Source organism: Peromyscus eremicus, chromosome 1 (assembly GCF_949786415.1).
Source record: "Peromyscus eremicus chromosome 1, PerEre_H2_v1, whole genome shotgun sequence".
NCBI classification, from domain to species: Eukaryota; Metazoa; Chordata; class Mammalia; order Rodentia; family Cricetidae; genus Peromyscus; species Peromyscus eremicus.
The window spans coordinates 116,834,268-116,854,754 of NC_081416.1; the positions used below are offsets into that span (position 1 = coordinate 116,834,268).

Below are 20,487 nucleotides of genomic sequence, written 5' to 3' on the forward strand. Positions count from 1 at the left end.
GCGCCGCTCGCTGCAAAAATAGTGCCCACGTGTGTGCGCGTCCCGCGCCGCACAGCCCCGCCGGCCCGCCCGCTCGCCCGCCAGTCCCTCAGGGCCACGCCGGACCCCATGGCGTTCTCTCTGGTAAGAGCCGCCGGGGCGGGGCCGGGGCCGGGCCGGGCGGGGCCGCCGTCCCCGCTGCCTCAGCTAACGGTCCGCGCGCTGTCTCGCCGCCCCACAGGACCCCCCCCACCCCGCCACCGCCACCGCCACCGCCTCCCGGGCGAGCGTCCCGGGCGGGGCGCCGGTCACATGCCCACTGTCGTGGGCCTCGTGGAGCGGTGTGGGGCGGAGTGGGGGGGGGGGCAGGGAGCTTCCTCGTGACTCAGGCCTTTGGGCTTAAAGGCGCCGCGGCCCTCCCGGGGGCGGCCGCTGGGGCCTGGGAGCTGCGCCTCTTGCAGACGACTCCCCCGCTGGCCTCGAACGTATGTCCAGGCGGGAGCCGGCCGCGCGGAAGGGAGCCCGGGCGTCCCCAGCGCTTCCTCCTCCCGCAGCAGCCGTCGCACGTGAGAGCCGGCCGCACTGGCGAGCGCTCCCGCCGCTCGAGGGGCGCCTCCTCGGCGGCCCGCGGGAGGCCCCGGCGGGCGGCGGGCGGCGCGGGGAGCCGCGGGGAGCCGCGGGGAGCCCTCGGGCCGGGGCCGCGCTGGGCGCCGCGCGCCGCCACGACGGCGCCGACGTGGCTCCTTTAAAGCCGAGGAGCCGCCGGGCCCCTCGTGCCGGCCGCGCGCTCTCCGAGCCCGGGGAAGTCACGTGGCTTCACACGTTCGATTGCTTCTGGAGCCCGAGCCCCGAGGGTGGCGGGGGCCAGGTGAGGTCGCGCGGGCGGGCGTGGGACCCGGCTTCGAGGGCTAGCCTCGGGAACCTCGCGGGTCTGGGGGCGCCGGCCCGGAGGAGGAGTCGAGCAGCCCGCGAGGGGGCGCAGGCAGGCGTGGAGCCTGCTCGCCCTCCTCTTCCTCCTCCTCGGCGGCGGCGGCGGCGGCGGCCGTCCGCTCTCCTCGCCCCGCGGCCTGGCCGGACGCACTCATGTGGCCTCGCGGGGCTCTCGCGGCTTTCCTCGGGCGGCAAGGCCAGGTGCCCGGACTTGGGGGGGGGGGGCTCGGAGTGTAGATGGATGGGTTCGCGTGGCCCCCCAGCTCTGCTCTCGGGTGTGGGGGAGCTGGGAGGGGGACGCTGGGCGGGTAGGGTTGACAGGCCTGGGGCCTAGACGCCACCCCGGGGTGCGGGGGAGAGGCCCACACCTGCCTAGGACCCCTGAGGCAAGGGCACCCAGGCCGGCCAAGGGGCTCCGGTGGGCCGCTCGCCGGGTTGCTCCGGCCTTTCCCACCCGCGTGGGCTGCTCTGCGGGGCCAGTCGCTCACCAGCGTTGAGCTTCGTTTCCCGGGGCCCCTGCAAGGCCAGGGTTCGTGCAAGTGGCCCTCAGCACGAGGAAGCATTGGCACACCTGGGCTCCAGGGTACTGTGCAGCCTCGTGTGTCACCGCCATGGTCTGTCGTGGCCCTTGGCGCCGTGCAGGCTCTACCCCCAGAGTGCTCTGCCCTCTGATAGAATCACGCGTGTGGAAAAAGTCGGAAGCACCCGAGACCCGGAATTGCCCGGGGCTGCCTGCCTCAGGCCGCCCCATCCCCCACCGCGGCCTCCAGGCCCGACTCTGATGAACGCATTTCTCTGGCAACTGCTTCCTTTGGTCTCCCTGGCTACCGTGCTGCCTCCCCACTCTCCTGGCACCTGGGTAAACTGCTGGTCTGCGTCATTTGCTGGGGCCAAGGCAAGTGGGTCGGCTTTAGTGCTCTGGAAAGGCATGTGTGCACCGGCTTTCTCCAGGCCCCCGTGTACCAGCGCAGACTTTGCAGAGGAGAGTTTTTACTTTCACACTCCGCTTCTCTGTGAGTGTAGAGATACAAACCATGTTTAAAAAAGAAAGAAAGCAAAAAGAAGAACAGGCAAAACAAAACCTCAGAAATACAAGCTGGTGATTGTTTTCCCGGTATGTAGAAAGGGATGGACCGCTGACTTCTGATGCACACTGGGGCTCCAGCCTGTCAGGAGCCCTGAAGGACAGTGGTGTTCAGAATTCACTGCTGATCATTTACCCTTCCTCTTAATAACTTGCCTGGGATTCACAGGGCATTTTCTGTGTCGTTTATCATGCCCCACTCCGCAGTCCACACAATTATCTAGATTTGAGTCATTTGGCACTACACACCCAGTTTATAGAAAGATGACACCTGTATAGGTAAGTCAGCCTTGTAGTTTAAAAACACTAGCTCCCCGTTTCAATGGTGGTTCTACAGACAGCTTTCCTGGCAGAGGCTCCCCAGTGTGGAAGGGAGGCTGTGTCAGCCTGTATAGCAGACGAGTTAGAGAGCTGACACATCAGTTAATGATCATGGGGACATTTGTAGTTACGAATGGTCCTGGGGTCCTTTCAGGACGGGCAGCTACACTGCTGTGGCTCATTTAAGCGTTCAAGAGGGAGAGAGTGAAAGAAGAAGATGAAGTTGTACGATTGTAAGACCACCACCAAACATGTTAACAAGGAGCTATTGATAATAACTGCCTCAGTAACTATTTGCATCAGGCACAATTGACCCATTTTTAAAAATCCTTAAAGTGCGTTATAAACCCAAATTATAACAAGATAAATAAACGAAGAGGAGGGAAGAGCAGTACCCACTGACCTATAGTGTATATGTATATGCCTCTCTAAAGGAAACAGTCACTAATTGATAATTGAAAAACAGAACTGCCCACCGAGTTGATGGGCCTTTGACACCCCTCCCCCCCCCATTTTGATGAATCCCTGGCTTTCAAGTGCAACAATAAACTATTACACAGTTTGGACCAAATACAACATCTTTAATTTAGATTCAACCTGAAGACTGGTTTGCAGTCGGTCTGTAGACACCTCTATATAGAGTTCCCTGTTTTGCAGTTGAGGCTCAAATATCAACTCACAAAGCTGTTAAGTGATGGAATGAGATCCTGGATCTTTTTTGTTGGTTTATCCCAACCAGTTACATGTTGTGTGCCTGTCAAGGATAAAAGGTTATTGGTGATGATGATGTGGTCTGTGGGCTGGTCCCTGTTTTTACATCGTGAACCCTAACTGTGGTAGTAGGAATCTCCTGTTGCTGTAGAAGTCAGTATAGGTCTTCTGAGCATTAGTGCCTAGAAGGAATGTGCTGTGTCTACCATTTCATAATGTGTGTCAGAGCAGTTAGTTGGTCCTGAGAGCCAGAGGTCTGAAGAAAGGCTCCTCCCATTATGGAAGTGACCCTCCCCCCCATACAAGACTTTCATTTTCAACACAGATAAAATTTCAGTAAGTTGTCCTCAGATAAGGCAGATTTGAAATGATACAATTGTTTTTTAATTTTTATCATATTTTTAGTAATTGTGTGCTGGGAGTTGTGTGCATGCCAGAGTGTGCATGTGTGTGGGGATCAGAAAATGGTTTGCAGGAGTCAGTTCTGTCCTTTCAGCACAGGGTCCTAGGGCTCAGACTCAAGTGTTTTTACCTGCTCAGCCATCTTGCCAGCCCTGAATTTTTATATAATTGTTTTAAGACTGATAAAAGTAGAGTGATGATTAATTTCACCTTTTCTGTCTTAACTAAAACCCCTCTAGTGATGCCTCTTAGATTTCCAAGAAGATTTAGTAAGACAAAATTTTGTGCCTCTCTCTTTCTCCCTCCCTCCCTTATTGTCTTCCCCTTCCTCTTTCCCTCCCTCCCCTATTTCCCCTCTCCCTTCTTACTCTCCCTCCTCTCCTCTGTTCCTTCTCTGCAGGATCTTCTTATGTGACTTAGGCTGACTTTGAATTCCCAACCTACCTGTGGCAGCTGCCTCCTGAGTAATAAAGCTGAGTTGGGTTGGGTTGGGTTTTTTCTGTTGTTGGTGTGGTGGGTTTTGTTGATTGATTGATTGGTTTTATTTGTGTGTGTGTGCAGCAAATTGTAAAATTGTAAATGATAATCTCGTAGGGCATAAAAGGACCCTGACCCAGGAATGAGGGCCTGGGTCTTTAATTCTGGGCAAGGCTTAGAATCTTAATATCAGCATCACGTTAAGTCATGCTAGTAGAGGTTGGAAGGGTCTAGAAGGAAAATTTATTTTAGTATCTTGCTCTTAAGGCTTTAAAGGAGGAGTGAGTATATTCAAAGCCTTTGGCAATTGGCTTTTTACTTGAGAACACAAGCTCTTAATACAAACAAGGCAGTTTCTTTACCCATATTGGGAAGGTTTTAGTAAAGTTAGAAACTTCAAAATATTGCCTGGCTTTAGCCTCTCTAACATCCTTTACCAGCCAAGAAGTCAGGTCTGAGTTCAGTATTGGCAGATAGGGAGAGCAGAGAGCAGTGGGTGAGTCTGGGGCATCTGCACGGAAGTTCTTTCTTTGCTAGTGTCTGTTTTAGTGCTAAGTGTTGTGTGTGTGTGTAAGCTTCATTCACTGGTGTGAGGTCCTTTAAGATAATTGACCTAAAATTATATCCATTTAAAGGGCAAATTCCATTAGTGAATTTGTAATTCTTGTTAAAGTTGGGTGGGAATGCACAACTAACGCCCGTACTAATGTTTAGACTCCAATCTTCAGTAGCTAGTGGTGGACGCAGTTAAAGACAGGATCAAGTAACAAATTATTTTTCTACTTTGGATAGCTGTGCTAATCTGATCTGTAAATCTACTTTTCCTAGTCTAAACTGAACTGACTCTGGGTAGAATTTTCCTCAAAGCTCCTGGGACAAATGAGAACTGGGATTGGACATAGAGCTTAGGGTGAGGCAGTTACATAAATAGTTTGGGCTTTTATCTGTTTGATTTAAAGCCAAGAAGTATTGGTTACACCCTTTCAGTGTTCATTAAGCCCTTGGATGCTACTAACTTCACCTCCTTTGCTCCCCACATTGCAGCACTGGAAAAGTCCATTGTTTCCCCCGGCCGTTGTTTGCGATCTGTTTCCGTTAAGAGTCTCTTGTCTTCTCAAGTACACATCCCAAGTGCCGAACGTTTTTATGTTGGCGATAGGACCACCAAGGGTTAGACATTTCTCAGTTGCAATACACAGACTGAAAAGATTGACATAGTAAGTCTGTTATTTCCTAGTTTTTACATTCTCGTTCATTCTCTCTCTCTCTCTCTCTCTCTCTCTCTCTCTCTCTCTCTCTGTGTGTGTGTGTGTGTGTGTGTGTGTGTGTGTGTGTTTTGGAGGACATCTTGGAGGAGTCTATTCTCTCCTTACACCATGGAGGTTCCAGGTTTTGAACATCAGTGTCAGGCTTGGTGACAAGTGCCTTTATCCACTGAGCCCTTTCACATTTTTGTAGGATGATATTTGACTTTTCATGAGGAGTTGGTATTCACATTTCATTTTTAGAAATGACATTATAGATGTAATTTTCAATTCTTTGATGTTATAGGAATTTAAAAAGATTCTTGTTAGGGATTATGCTATGGCCTTAATATTCAATATATTTTTAAGTGATAGGGTGGGAATGTTCCTGTTCTTTACTGAATAGTTTAGGTGAACACTTGGGTCTGGGCTACCTTTGAATTCAACTTCACTTCTTTGAATATTTCCTTATGGGTTGAACCGCTCTTTTTGAAAAGATTTGCTTATTTTTTTCTGTTTTTGCCTGAATGTATATGTATATACACCATGCCTGTGTTGATGGATGGTTGTGAGTCCCTGTGTGGGTCTGTCTCACTGAATGCAAGTCCTCTGTAAGAACAGCAAATGGTCCTAACCACGGAGCCATTTCTAGCCTCGAGTAGCTCTTTTAGAGTACAGTGAGTCAACACTCTTTTGTTTTTATTTTAAGGCATTTTGTGCTGACTTTCCTTGAGGTAACTGGAGACTCCCCAGAAGGTTAGGTCTAAAGATTGATTTGAGTGCTAAAACTGGGTTCACTGTTAACTTTAGGAGTAGTTTGACTAAGAGTGTTACTGGTCTCTCTGTTCTTCACCAGCATGATAAGCTGGTGTGGTACCATCTGGATGGATCTAACACAGTTGCCTTTGTCTCCTTCGATAAGGTTGTGAAAATAACCTTCCTCTACCTTGGTGGGCAGGCATGTGTATATGAAGAGGCTGTGTCTTTTGACACAGCACTTTATTTCATCTGTGCACCCTGCATTTTAAGTTTGTGCTCTTGGATTTGGGCTCTGATACCATCTGTCTCCTGGCTAGCCCTTGCTCCTGAATAGTAGCAGTAGTTGTTATTGTTGTTGCTGTTGTTGTTATCATTATTGTTATTTATTAAAGCTGTAATCATGGAAGTGTTTTAAAGTTCAAAAGCTGTTGGAGACCTGTCTTCCAGTTGATACCAAGTCTAGGTTTTAATTTCTTACTCTTTTAATGGATACAAAGGAAAAAAGCTTAGAATGAAAATGATTGTTTTTAATTTTATACAACAATTGGTCATATAGCTAGAACTGGAACTCATTTCTTCTTCTAGAAGAAACCCAGTGTTTCATCTAAAATTCTTCTGCTATGTTGATTTTATTTTACTTAAAATTTCTGCTTGATTCCTAAGATTGAGGCTTCCTACTTTTTTCAGTCTGATCCATTTGGTCTCAGCACTTAACATGCTTCCTTTTTATTTTTCCATCTTGGTGTTGTGTTCCCTATGGTTAATCCTGTTGGCTCATTCCTGTTCCTCTGTATAGGGGGCCAATGAATTTCCATAGCTGTACCCATTTGTCTGTGTGACCAAGTTTTAGGCTCTTTTTACTGCTGTTTGTTCTCAAGATCTAGGCATTAGTCTATCTGATGCATGTTAAGTGTAGCAGGTTGTGTGTGTGTTGATATGTGTGTGTACTAGAGGTCCACCTCTGGGGTCTTCAGCCACTTTCCGTGTTTTATAGGCAGCACTCACTGAACCTGGAGCTCACTAGGCTACTTGACTAGGGGCTGCAGGGATCCAACTGTCTGGGCCTCTTTGTCCTGGGATTACAGGAACATGCTGCCATGCCCAGCTTTTTATGAGGGAGTTGTGGATTTGAACCCAGGTCCTCATCTTTTACAGCAAGTAGATTATCAACTGAGTCATCTCTCCAGCTTAAGGTTTCCGAGTCTAAAACAGAATTAGTTTATTCCCTTTTCTCTTCTAGTAGAGCTAATTAATTCTATTCCTTTACCCAATTAGTCTGCATTTTTCCAACTAAATTTGAGACTCTAGACCAGTGGTTCTAAACCTTCCTAATGCTGTGACCCTTTAATACAGGTCCTTATGTTGTGGTGACCCCCAACCATAAAATTATTTTTGTTGCTACTTCATGACTGTAATTTTGCTACTGTTATGACTCATGATGTAACTATCTGATTTTTTGATGGTCTTAGGTGACCCCTGTGAAAGGGTCGTTCAACCCTCAAAAGAGTCATAACCCACAGGTTGAGAACCACTGCTCTAGTGCTATCTAGGCAAGAACTGTTGGGCTATTTCTGTTTTCTATCACACTAGGCTTGTTACAGAAGAATGCTAGAGAAGTACACTATTGGAAAAGTTGGAAACTTCCCTTTGGAAACTTTTAGTTTCCGGAACTGTAAATCTTGATATAATTGCATACTTTGTGTTTGCTGTGGCCCTTATATTCTTCCTTTCCTTCTTCATTACCTTTCTTGAGTATTTTCAGTCTGCTTTTTCCACCATCCTTCTCAGTTGTCATTGTGTATTCATACCTGTCACTTTTGTGGTGCTCCGTCTCACTCGTGTGTTATTCTTGCTTCCTAGACATGTCTCCCTGGTACTTGGTCCTTAGTGGATTGTTCTGGATGAGAACATTTTCATGAATCCTTTCTGTCTTCACCTTCTCAAGATAAAGAGTTTAATCAAGTCTTTCTCTCCTCACTGTCAAAACTCTCAGCCACTTAGTCATTTCAGAATTTGGGGTTTTAAATTTGGATTAAAAGCAATTCCACACAAACAAAAACAGTACGCACAAACAGTGTAATATGACACTTGGGAATTGAAAAGTTACCAATCAAAAAAAGCTCCCTTCTCATCATATGGTAAGGGCCACTTAGAATAAATAAAGTCCCCACTTTCAGGGGTCATTTGTCTAATAGGAACACGGGCATGTAAACAAGTTATCTGCTATGTTGTAAGTAAAAGTAAATATATACAGAAGTAACATAGGTGGTAAGTATGTAAAAAATTAAAGGCTTTGCCAAAACAGGCTTAGAGAGAAAGGAATGGTAATTATGTTTTTTAAAAAAAATGTGTTTATCTGAGCAGCATGGGATAGAAGGTGACTTTTAGGGAACTAGTACAATATCACTAAAATTTTAATTCAAAAGTGTACTATAAAGGAATATACAGGAGAAATAAATGCATCTGACTATAAAAAGGTATGCATAGAAATAGTTAAGAGTGAGGCATGAAGACAGCTCAGCAGGTATAGAAGCACTTGACATGGAGCCAAATGACTTGAGTTTGATCCCTGCAACCCACATAGTAGAGGGAAGAGAATCAGTTCCCAAGAGTTATCCTCTGACCCTCACACATGTGCATGCACATACACATAGAGGAAGATAAGTGATTTTGTTTTGTTTTTTGAGACAGGGTTTCTCTGTGTAGTTTTGGAACCTATCCTTGATCTCGCTCTGTAGGCCAGGCTGGCCCTGAACTCACAGAGATCCATCTGCCTCTGCCTCCCGAGTGCTGGGATTGAAGGCATGTGCCACCACCACTTGTCAAGCATGATATTTTTCAAAGAATAGTTACGGAATTCTAGTGAGAATATTAAAATCTGAAGAACAAGAAGACAATGATGATGAGAACAGCAAATACCCACTGATGGTCAGGTAATCCCAAAACCATGCTCAGATGAGGTTATTCACTAGAAGGGTTTGTAGGGATTAGAAAGTAGTTGTACCAACGACTAAGATTTATTACAGTCAAAAGATAAAGAGAACCATGAAAACCAGAGGACAGCAGTAAAAGCTACTATTTGAATTCTTTGCTATGTGTCTATAGTAGTATGAATAAATTGTGATTAACCACATATGTTAACATGAAGAAATTTCATACTGGCTGGTGTATACCTGTAATTATAGCTGCTTGGGAGATTGAGGCAGGCCAGTCTGGACACTTTAGACTCTCTCAAAAATTTGCTAAAAGGGTACTTATGTAGCTTAGTAATAGAGCACTTTCAAGTCACAAGGCTTTAGGTTTAGTCCCAGTACTGGAATAATAATGAAGAAGCCACACCTCCTGGGTATGGGGTTGTACGCCTTTAATCCCATCTCTTGGAAGGCAGAAGCATGTGGTTCTTTTGAGCTCTAGGGCAGCCTGGTCTACATACCAGGCCAGCTGAGGCTACATAGTGAAGCCCTTTCTCAAAACAAAACAAAAATAATAGTAAAATTTAAAAAGCCAAACCCCCAGAGAACAAGATTACCTGTTATATGACTGTTTAAAGAAGTTCAAAAATAGACAAAACTGGGCTTAGATGGTAGAGTGCTTGCCTGTCATGCATAAAGTGTCCTGGATTTGATTCCTAGTACCACATAACACAGAGAGGCGTGCTTCATGCCTGTGATCCCAGCACTTGGGGTGGTATAGGCAGAAAAATCAATTTTAGGGTCATTGAGACAAGCTTGAGATACATGACGCCCTGACTCAAAAATCACAAGTAAACATTTGAACAACCCAAATTGGTGACAACAGAAATGAACTCCAGGCCATTGAAAAAAATCTTGTCTCTACAAGCAGCATGGATACCACCTGGGAACAGGAAGATTGATCACTAGTTTCCACACATGCAAATGAACAGGCATGCAAACACACTCTGAACAGTAAGCCCTTGGAGGATGAACTGAAACGTAAAAATGGAGTATAGAGAATGGGAAAGAGCACAGAAAAACCTAATGTAAAAGTGTTTCTATTGCCAGGCGGTGGTGGCGCACGCCTTTAATCCCAGCACTCGGGAGGCAGAGCCAGGCGGATCTCTGTGAGTTCCAGGAAAGGCGCAAAGCTACACAGAGAAACCCTGTCTCGAAAAAACAAAAACAAAAAAGTGTTTTTATTTTGATATGTGTGGTACTCAGATTTATACAAATATTCAAACATTTATTAAGTAAAATGCTTAATTTTCATGTCCTCTGCAGAGTAAAATACTTTAAAAAAAGAAATCTAAGTTGGTTACTAAGATGAAGGGATTTTTCATGTTATGGTTAAGGAACTTAGTCTTTATGACAGAAATTCTCAGTGCTAGGTCTCCAAAGTCAAAAGTGTTTCATAATTCTAAAATAGCATGGACTTTGACTTTTCCTTTTGAGACAGAATCCCATAGCTCAAGTTGTTAGAAACTTACTGTGTAGCACGGGTTGGCTTCAAACTTGTGACCCTCCTGCCTCAGCCTCCCAGGTGCTGGGATTATAGGCATGTGTCACCACACTTGGTCCCAACAGTTGCTTTTAAACTGCCTTGGTGTTTGCACTGATGATGCAGAAGTAGTAGGGGTAAATACAGCCACTGGCACCTTAGTAGGAATCATGGTAGTGCCATTAAATTGTGGCATCTATCATTTTATTATTCATACAAACTCCACAAGCCAGTTTTACATACAGATGTGCTTGAGGAAGCAATAACAAAATCAAGCTTACTAAATCTTTAGTATGTACTGTGACAAATGGGAAGCTAGTGGAGAACACTGTTACTTAGTATCTAGGTAGAAGTTGTCCAAGTATTTCTATGATTTTATTTCAAGAAAAATACATCCCCCACTTGAAAGAACACTGACGAACTAAGGTTGTTCATCTTGCCGTATTTGCTTGACAGATTTTTTTTTTTTTTTTTTGGTTTTTCGAGACAGGGTTTCTCTGTGTAGCTTTGCGCCTTTCCTGGAACTCACTTGGTAGTCCAGGCTGGCCTCGAACTCACAGAGATCCGCCTGGCTCTGCCTCCCGAGTGCTGGGATTAAAGGCGTGCGCCACCACCGCCCGGCGACAGATTTTTTTAAATGAACAAAATGTGCCAGTCTCTTCATTAAAAAATGACTGACAGTGTGTTTATTGCCAGTGATAAAATTTGAGCTCAGAAGAAATTGGAATTTTGGAAAACATTTGACACTATATGTACTAAAAGACTCCTGATGAGAGTTGTACTATCAAAAAGTATGTTAAACTTACACTATCTGAAGAATTTATTGAACCTGTGTTTACCACATGATTGACATAAGGTATTATAAAGTCAAGTGTGGGTTAAAAAAAAAAAGTCCATCCAAAATGTGAGTTTAACTTACAGATTTTAATCTAACAGCATCAGAAGGACACATCCATATGCTTTCAGTTGTCATGCTGTTACTAACTTTTAAGAAGCTAACGCTTATAAGGTTTGATGTATCAAAAAGGGATAATCAAAATTAACTGAAAATACCTTTTTCCAGTAACTAATCTGAAACTGGATATTCTTGACATTATTCAAAACAGTATATGTCAACAGGTTAAATAAAATGTAGCCAGCTTCTATTAAATTAACTTAAAAAGTTGAGACAGGTCTGGATCGATGGCTCAGCAGTTAAGAGTAGTTGTTACTCTTGCAGAGGGCCCAGGTTTGGTTCTCAGCACCTACATGGTTGCTGACAACTGTCTGTAACTCCAGTGCCAGGAGTACTTTACAATGTTAATTAAGAAAAAAGTTGTTCCCCCCAAATTGACAGTTAATTACTGCAACAAAGGCATCAAAAGGTTTTAATGAGAAAATACTAATAGGTAGGTCTATCTGCATTAAAGCTCTTGAGATCCATCCATAGAAATGTTAAGGGTGTAAAGAGTTCTGAGACTATAGTCCTATAAAGGAGGTTTTCCTGTTTGTGTTTTTCAAAGATCTATTAATAGGAACATACAAGCAGAAAGAAAATATCCTGAAAGGTTCAAGAATTGCCCATTGGGTTTGATAGAGTACAGTGAACTTAAGAAAAAGCATTCTACCTGTGATGGTTTGAATAAGAATGGCCCCCATAGACTCATATATTTGAATGCTTTGTCACCAGGGAGTGGCAGTATTTGAGAAGGCATAGGAGGTGTGGCTTTATTGAAGGACATGTCACTGGTTTCAAAAGCCTATGCCAGGCCCAGTCTCTCTCTGCTTGAGGATCAGGATGTAACTCTCAGCTACTGCCCCAGCACCATGAGGATCACCATGCTCCCTGCCGTGATAATGATCTGAAACCTCTGAAACTGTAACCAAGCCCTCAATTAAAATGATTTCTTTTATAAGAGTTGCTTTAGTCATGGTATCTCTTCACAGCAGTAGAGTAGTGACTAAGACACTAACATGACATATTGGGAAGGAGAGTGGCATCTGATGCTTAACTTTAAGGATTAAAGCGATGAACAAGGGTATGGGGGTTAGAGGGTCGTAGGTTTCTCTATAGAGAAACTGGGGGAAGAACTGGATGACTATCAGAGGGAAGAGTATGGGACTACAAGACACTGTAAACATTGAAGAGAGTTGATTCTATTCATAGAAAAGATGAATGTGTAACAGGAATAACTATCAGGTCCCAAGGGTGTGAGGAAAGGTGGATATCAAAACTGGTCTGTGATAGAACACACATTTCTTTGGTAACAGGAGAAAAAAGACAGTAATAGGACTTATGTCAAATTGGGGAGGGCTCGAATAGTACCTAGATGACCAGTTGTCTAGAGTCTTCTCTATCTTTTGACAATGATTTTTGAGACTGTCATAGATATATTGAAAATCTTGGCCAAAGTCACCCAGTTAAGAGAGCACTAGGATTAAAATTGAGATCCCAGACTTCAGATTCCCTCCCTTTTTTTCTACATCAGGGCAGCTTGAGAAACACTGGTGAGGAGCTAAAGACCAGGTCAGGAAACACCTCTGACATAACTGGAGCCTTGGAGTTTTGTTTAGGAGAAATTATCTGTGCTCAGAACTTAAAACCCAAGTCCTGAGTAGTCATGAGCTTTGACAGAAGACAATTAGTGACTATCTGGATATTTCTAAAGCATAAGAAAGGAGTAATTACTATTTATGTAAGTATGATTAAGGTGGTAAAAATACCTGTAACAAAAATGTAGTATGGGTCTAACTTTCATTGTTGAGAGCTTGACAATACAACAGATATTAATGTTAGATACTGCTGCAGAGGTATAGATACAGGTAGTGGACAGCCTTACAGTTTATCAAATTGGGGAGATAGTGATGCTTACAGTTAACAGTGACTAGTATATATGGACAAGAGCTATAGTTACAGTGGTCATGTGCTGTCAACTATTTTTGAGCAATTTTGGTATTAAATATCTCCTTTTGGGGGCTGAGGAGATGATTCAGCAGTTACTCTGCTCTTGCAGAGGAACCAAGTTTAGTTCCCAGCTCACAACTGCCTATAACTCCAGCTCTTGGTAGATCTGACACCTTCTTCTGGCCCCCATGGGCAACAGCATTCATGTGCATATACATCTGCACAAACATGTGCACTAACATGATTTAAAACTGAAAAATATTTAAAATGACTCCCTTACTGTTCTCACAAGTGTATTCTGGAGACTGTAGTTCTTAGACTGACAATAGAATTAATGAATACTGAGTGATTGGTAGATACATCCTATGGAAGCATAAAAATAACCAAAGGAGAAAGTGGTTCCTGAGTTCAGTAGAGTAATTGAATATAGGATCCCCCCCCAAAAATGTCAAGAAAGACTTGGTTGGCTTTTGCAGCTATGAAATCATTGATTTAGGAGCTATATAATGTCAACTTTCTTGGGGCAGTGTGTTATAGATTGAAATTTGAACAGAAGTAAATACTTGTTCATAAAGCAGAAGAAATGGGCAGTGGATTGAGGAGAATGCTTTTAAGGTAGAAGAGCCTTGAACATACTTATACAATAAGGAGAAAGAGCTATTGTAGAAATGATGGAAGATCATGAATGCAGAAAGAGGTCAAGGGTCTCTTGTGTCTGCTAATAGATTCACTTTCTCTTTCTGATGTGGTATTCTTTATTCCTGGTGAAATATACTGTCTAATTATTGTTGGAGCACTTCTTTCCTTGAACGACCCATGTTTTATATATCTCCAACACTTTGTTCTGCCTATTATGTTCTTTCTGATGTCTGCTTATTGAAATTTGTCATTTTCATTTTGCTCTAACTTAGAAGTTTTAATTGTGAAACCGTTCCTGACATTTTTATTTATTCCTTTCTTGAGCGTTTTGTGTTTCTTTGTTTTCCACTGACCTAACTGAATTTACTTATCCCATTTAATGAATTCTTCTGAGACAAGGACTATGTTTTATCTATTTCTGTGATCTTTTTTCTAACCAGTAGTTTTTTAGTATTCATGAAATATTAGATTGAGCTGTGTGAAATTGCTATTTCCTTGGTTAAAATGATGCAGAGTATTACTGATTTCATAAGTACCAAAGTAATAAAAATTTACTCATTGTATTTTTGCGTAGACTTAAAAGATAGTGGGGGGGGCATGACTGTTCTTTTTCTCCCTCCCTCCCTCTCTTTCCTCCCAGTTTTCATACGTACATACTATTTCATACGTATATGAATAGTATGAAAAACAATATATATGTATACTGTGTATATAGTATTAAGCATATTTCCTCACACAACCTTCTAACCTACCTTTTTTTTGCACTTCTTCCTCTTCATAGTTCCTTTTTTTGTTCTTTTTGAACAGTCTTACCATATAGTTGAGGATGACCCTGAACTAATCCTACCCAATCTCCTGATAGCAAAGCATTTAGACCATAAAGTTCAGCCATAAATTTGACAATGAGTGACCTGGTGATTTAAAGCAAGCATAGAAATGTAGCTAGATTTGCATTCTTTTGCAAGGAAAACGTGTTCCTAATTTGTCATCCCCAAATGATCTTTTTCTCTGTGTGGTTATTAATATAAGAGCTACTTAAAATTGTAGTAAGATATCTTCAAAATCTTGAATATAAATGTTAAGCTGTATATTTAGTGTAAGTCTAAGGCAAATTGCCGAAGTACGTTTCAGTATAATGTTCTTGGGAGGCATCTTAGTAGATTATTTTCTGTTACTTTGACTCATTTTTATTTTTTTGAGGCAGGATTTCTCTGTGTAGCCTTGGCTGTCCTGGAGCTCGCTCTGTAGGCTCGCCTTGAACTCATAGAGATCCACCTGCCTCTGCCTTCTGAGTGCTGGGATTAAGGTTGTGCATCACCACCACCCAGCTTGACTTAATATTTTTAAAAAGACCTGAGTGTTCAAGACCTTAACTAAAAGAATCCAATTAAATGGAAAAGGTCTTCTTTCCAGGAAAACAATTTAGTATAAACAGTTTTTTTAGGAGATTCTCTAAATTCTAATCCCTGGATTCCAGCTTTAAAACTCTTATCTGGAGGAGCAAACTGTGTATGTATCCTTTATAGACAAACTTGAATTTATTTTTTCTTTCTTTTTGATAGGGTCTCTCAATTAGGTAGACCAGGCTGGCCTCAAACTAACAGAGATCTGTCTGTTTCTGCTTTCCACGTGCCAATGTTAAAGGCATGCACCACTACACCTGACCCAAACTTAAATTTCTTTCCTAGCTTTTTACAAGTCCATAGGGGACTAACAGTAATTTTCTTGAAGGCATCTCTAGTGTAGTTGTATTCTCGAGTAAAAGCATACAGAATAAAATGGTAGTGCTTCAATCATTTATGAGAATTGAGTGTCATCCAGCCAGGATTTTGACCTGAGGAATGGTCACCATGTGCTTGGCTGAGAACATATACTATCTGAAAGCAAGGCCAGGGTTTTCCAGTAAAGCAGTTCTACATTTTTTCTACCATCTAAACAATATAATTTTGTCATTTTATTTTTGAGAAAACATAATCTGCATGGAATGGATTTACATGTTTACCCAGGTAGAGTGGTAAATGTCTATAATCCCAGCACTTGGGATATAGAGGCAGGAAGATCATGAGTTCTAGGTCATCCTGAATTACAAGATCCTGTGTCTCAAACCAAACACACTTTAGAAGAGTCATAATTGGTAGTTTGAAACCATAGGTGTAAAATGAAACAAAAGGAAAAAACCCACCTCATTTATGGTGAAATAAATAAATGTTTCTTGATGAAGGTGGCTTGAGTAATACGTTGGAAGCATACTTATAATAGTGATACCATTACCTACTTAGAATTGGGCATCTGCCAATAGTAAGTTATTTATTGAGAATTCCAGCCATTTAATGTGTAATTTTATAATATAAACTCTGCCACTCACTTTTTTTTATACCTTAGGCAACTAAGGCTCACAGTAATGTAAGGTGACATAAGGTGATATTTGTAACTCAGAGCCTGTGACTCTGTGTGTGTGTGTGTGTGTGTGTGTGTGTGTGTGTGTTTAACGTAAGGACTGACATTTTAGGGAAGGAATATTTCATTGTGCAAAAAGAAAAATGAAACTTTTGTAGACTGAACTTCTGGAAGGACAGTTGAGGCTCAGAGCTATAGGAGACCACTGTTTTACTCTTAGAGTATCAGTTGTTACCCCTGAGAATTGAGGGCCTGATCTAAAATAATTTGTGTTAGTAGATTCTTCATGGGGCATTCTAATAACATGTAAGTAGGCAGAACTAGTTTTATCCTGAGGCTAATTTTTTACTGTATCATCAACTTTAAATTTTAAAAGAATTAGCATTTTTCTCTTTCTAGTGTTGCCAAGTAAACCTGTTAACTCTCGAGATAATGGTAGTTTATCCTAAGCTTTTGATTCATAGAAAAGCTTAATTTTTTGTCCACAATAAAAGACTTAAGTTGAGGTTAAAAAAAAAAGCTTGCTGATGATCTCATTTCATGGCAAAATATACCAAAACAATAGAGGTTATCAGGCAATAGAAGATCATCTAAGAAAAGTTCTTGTTATAGTAAAACATTGGTCTAAATTCAGAACTACATTGCTAAAAGATAAACCAGTGGTTCTCAACCTTCCTAATACTGTGACCCTTTAATATACAGTTTCTCATGTTGTGGTGACCCCCAACCATTATTTTGTTGTTACTTCATAACTGTAATTTTGTTACTCTTATGAATCATAATAATCTGATATACAACCCCAAGGGGATCGTGACCCACAGGTTGAGAACCACTGAGATAGACGCTATAAAGTCAGTGGTACTCAACTATGGGAGTAGGTAGTTTGAGTTTTGAAAATGAGAAATAATGAATTCTTTTAATTGGTGTTTCAAAAGAATCAGTCTATTCTATGGTAGATTAAAGTTTTAGGTAGTTGTATTTGTATGATGTCTCCAGTGTTTTAATTAAGCTCTGAAGTCAATGATTAGGAATGGGTACCCAGGCAGAGAAGGGCCTAGGGTCATCAAATAGTTGCCTTAGCTTTCTTTGTCTTTTTTTTTCCTTTTTAATTTTTCAAGACATGATTTCTCTGTGTAGCCTTGGTTGTCTTGGAACTCGCTCTGTAAATCAGGCTGGCCCTGAACTCAGAGATCCTCCTGCTTCTGTTTCTCAAGGACTGGAATTAAAGACATGTACCATCACCACCCAGCAGTTGCTTTAGCTTTTAAATACATTTTCTCTCTTTTAATGAGCACATGAATCCTTTCTTCAAAGATCCCTGTAGTTGCTTCTGACTCATAGTGTAATTATATTAGTACTGATAGCATTAATTTGCTCAGCACATAATTAGGTCTCAGGCACTGTGGTAAGTACTACATGTGTATTAATTCAGACTCCACATGCCATAGTATTATACTTTCATGTGTAGTGTGCACATAAAGAAAGTAATAGACTGTTCTCCATCTAACAGTACTGGTTCACTTATCCTCCAGTGTGGCTATTCAAGGTAAACATTGATACTTACTGGTAAGATAAGCTATTCAGGGTATAAATTGAACACCTTGCTTATTTTTATTCTAATTGCACAGTCACTTTAAACAAGACCTTTACTTTGTTGTACATAAGGAAGGGGGCATGCCAGATGACATTTACCCCATTTAGGAATATGATGTGTCGTCTTAATGGTATTAGGAGTGAGACAAAGTGGCTAGATTGATTCTTTAAATTAGATTTTTTTTCAAGCTACTTGAAATAATAAGCATTTTAGACCTTATTCGTAAGGACTGAATTTATCTGAGAAATGCACAAGCCTACATGTGTCCCCTCATTGGTTCTCATCTCTCCTGCAACCGCTGTCAGTCTATTAAGACTTACAAACAGTTAATCTTTTTCTCACCCTCAGATGTGGCCAAGATCCTGAGGTTTTATTTGTAGTCCTTGTATTATAGTAAACAAAAATTAGGTGTTTTTTTTTTTCATTGTTAAAGCGTGCTTTAAATTTTTGGTAGCTTCTAATGTGGAAGATACTGCTAACTACTTAACTTGGTTTATGAGGCCTTTCTAGTCTCTTCCTTACCTAACACTATACCATACTGGAACACTTTTGATAATGCCTGCCTGTTTTCTGTGTTGTTCTTTAGACTTGTCCTTTATCCAGCTCTCAAACACATTGTGGATTAGAGGGCAGAATTTGTTTACAGCATGTTGTAGCTTGTGTTGTGTTTATTTATAGCATGATCAGATCTTAGTTCATTGTCCAAACTTTAAAATTGAATCTTTGCCTCACTTATTGACCCTTGAGGTGTTGCCTATAGATAGAGGACAATTATTTAATGTTTATTAGGCAGTGTTTATTAAGCAGATTTATGTGTGCTTCCAATGACTGCATTCCCTTTAGATGCTATTGGTTCAATGTTTTGATTCTTGCCACATCCTCTCTTGCACTTATATCTTTAGTGTCTAGACAACTGCTGTATGTCAGGCACCATGCTTTATAAAAGTCATCCAAAAGTTGGTTTACTCATTTCACACAGAGGGAAACAGACACAGGCTGGCATCACACAGCAAATACATGATCGAGCCATAAATTTCCAACAGCCTTACTGAGATAATGTATATATCATAAAGTTCACCTTTCAGTGAACAGTTGTATCTAGAGGGGTATTTTTGTAGTGCTGAAGATTGAACCTGGGGCCTTGAGTGTATTAGACAAGCATACCACTGAACAAACTCCAAGCCTTTTTATTTTTTTGAGGTAGTTTCACTAAATGAATTTGTGATCCTCGTGCCTCAACCTTTCCAAATAGCTAGAATTACAGATTTGTGTCATCAGGTTTGGCCAGTGAGTTATTTTATGTATGTGAATATTGTGCCTACAGTTATATCTTGTATCCTCTTCCTGCCATGCCCACTGAGGCCAGAAGAGGGTATAAGATACTCTGGAACAGGAGTTCACAGATGGTTATGAACTTCCATGTGGGTGCTGAGAATTGAACCTAAGTCCTGGGAATAGCAGCCAGTGTTCTTAAATGCTAAGCCATCACTACAGCCCCTCTCCCCAAATATAAATAAGTAATCTCCGGTCTATGACATACACACACATACACACATACATACATACATGCAATTAATTTTTAAAAGAGAAAGTAACAAAGTTCAATATGACATTTTCATACATTTTTCTCCATTATCCTTTCTTGTCCCCCTCACCTATATCTGTTGACACCCTTCTTCTTAGGCACCCATTTTTTGTCTTGTTTTTCTATTCTAGTGACCTGGTGTGTTTAATTAGGGTTTTTACATAGGTGAAGGGTTATTTACAGGTGCATGGAAAACTTAACCAGTGGAGACACCACTGATGAAAATGTTTCTGTCTCCCTTAATATGTTATCTTTTTTGTGACTGGCTTCTTTCACATTTTAAGGGTTTACCCATATTGTATTATGTCTCAGTACATTTCTTTATGTCAAACAATATTCCATTGTGTTGATATACTGAAGATTTGAACCAAGTCTGTCTGGTTCTGAAGTTCATGTTATTGTTACTGTGTCGTGTTAATTATTGTGTGTATACTGCTGGATTAAGAGGTTCTTGAGAAAATTATCTTTATACTTAAATTGGTACCCATAGTGTTCTGAATACTTTATTCATAATAAACATTGATTTAGTGCTTTGATATGTAGGCAATAAACTGAAGCCCTAGTTACTTTTTAAAATTCATGGTATTGTTTAAAATAACAGGGTCAAGTCTGTTTATTATTTTGTATGAGTATAGAAAACCTAAGCATGTTTTTTTCCATGTCTAGGAAGAAGAAACGGGAAGAATAAAAGATTGCTGGGACAACCAGGATGTTCCTGCACTGTCTACGTGTAGCAATGCCAGTATTTTTCGAAGGATAAATGCCATTTTGGATGATTCATTGGACTTCAGTAAAGTCTGCACAACACCCATAAATCGAGGAATTCATGATCATTTGCCAGGTAATTGAGATTTAAAAATTGGGATGCACTGGGCTAGTCCAAAGTAGTGCATGCTAGAGGTCTTCATTTAGAGGCCTATGAAGAACACACTGAGTCTCTGGCAGTACTTGCCCATTTCATGATTTGCATTATGGATTGGACCCCCTTATGCTTAGAGACTGCCTGTGATTAGAATAAAGATAATC

General features: G+C 41.6%; 1 protein-coding gene across 2 annotated transcripts in view; it reads left to right on the top strand.

The window, feature by feature from the left end:
• Cpeb1 (cytoplasmic polyadenylation element binding protein 1) overlaps positions 1-20,487 on the top strand; it is a 98,283-nt gene continuing 77,796 nt past the window's right edge. The window contains exons 1-2 of one of the 2 annotated variants that reach the window (XM_059272256.1): positions 1-123; positions 20,128-20,302. In XM_059272256.1, the coding sequence (XP_059128239.1) occupies positions 109-123; positions 20,128-20,302 (190 nt within the window). In that variant the 5' untranslated portion in view covers positions 1-108. Of the gene's footprint in view, positions 124-720; positions 848-20,127; positions 20,303-20,487 lie in introns of those variants that run through there. The other variant, XM_059272266.1, reaches the window with a different exon arrangement.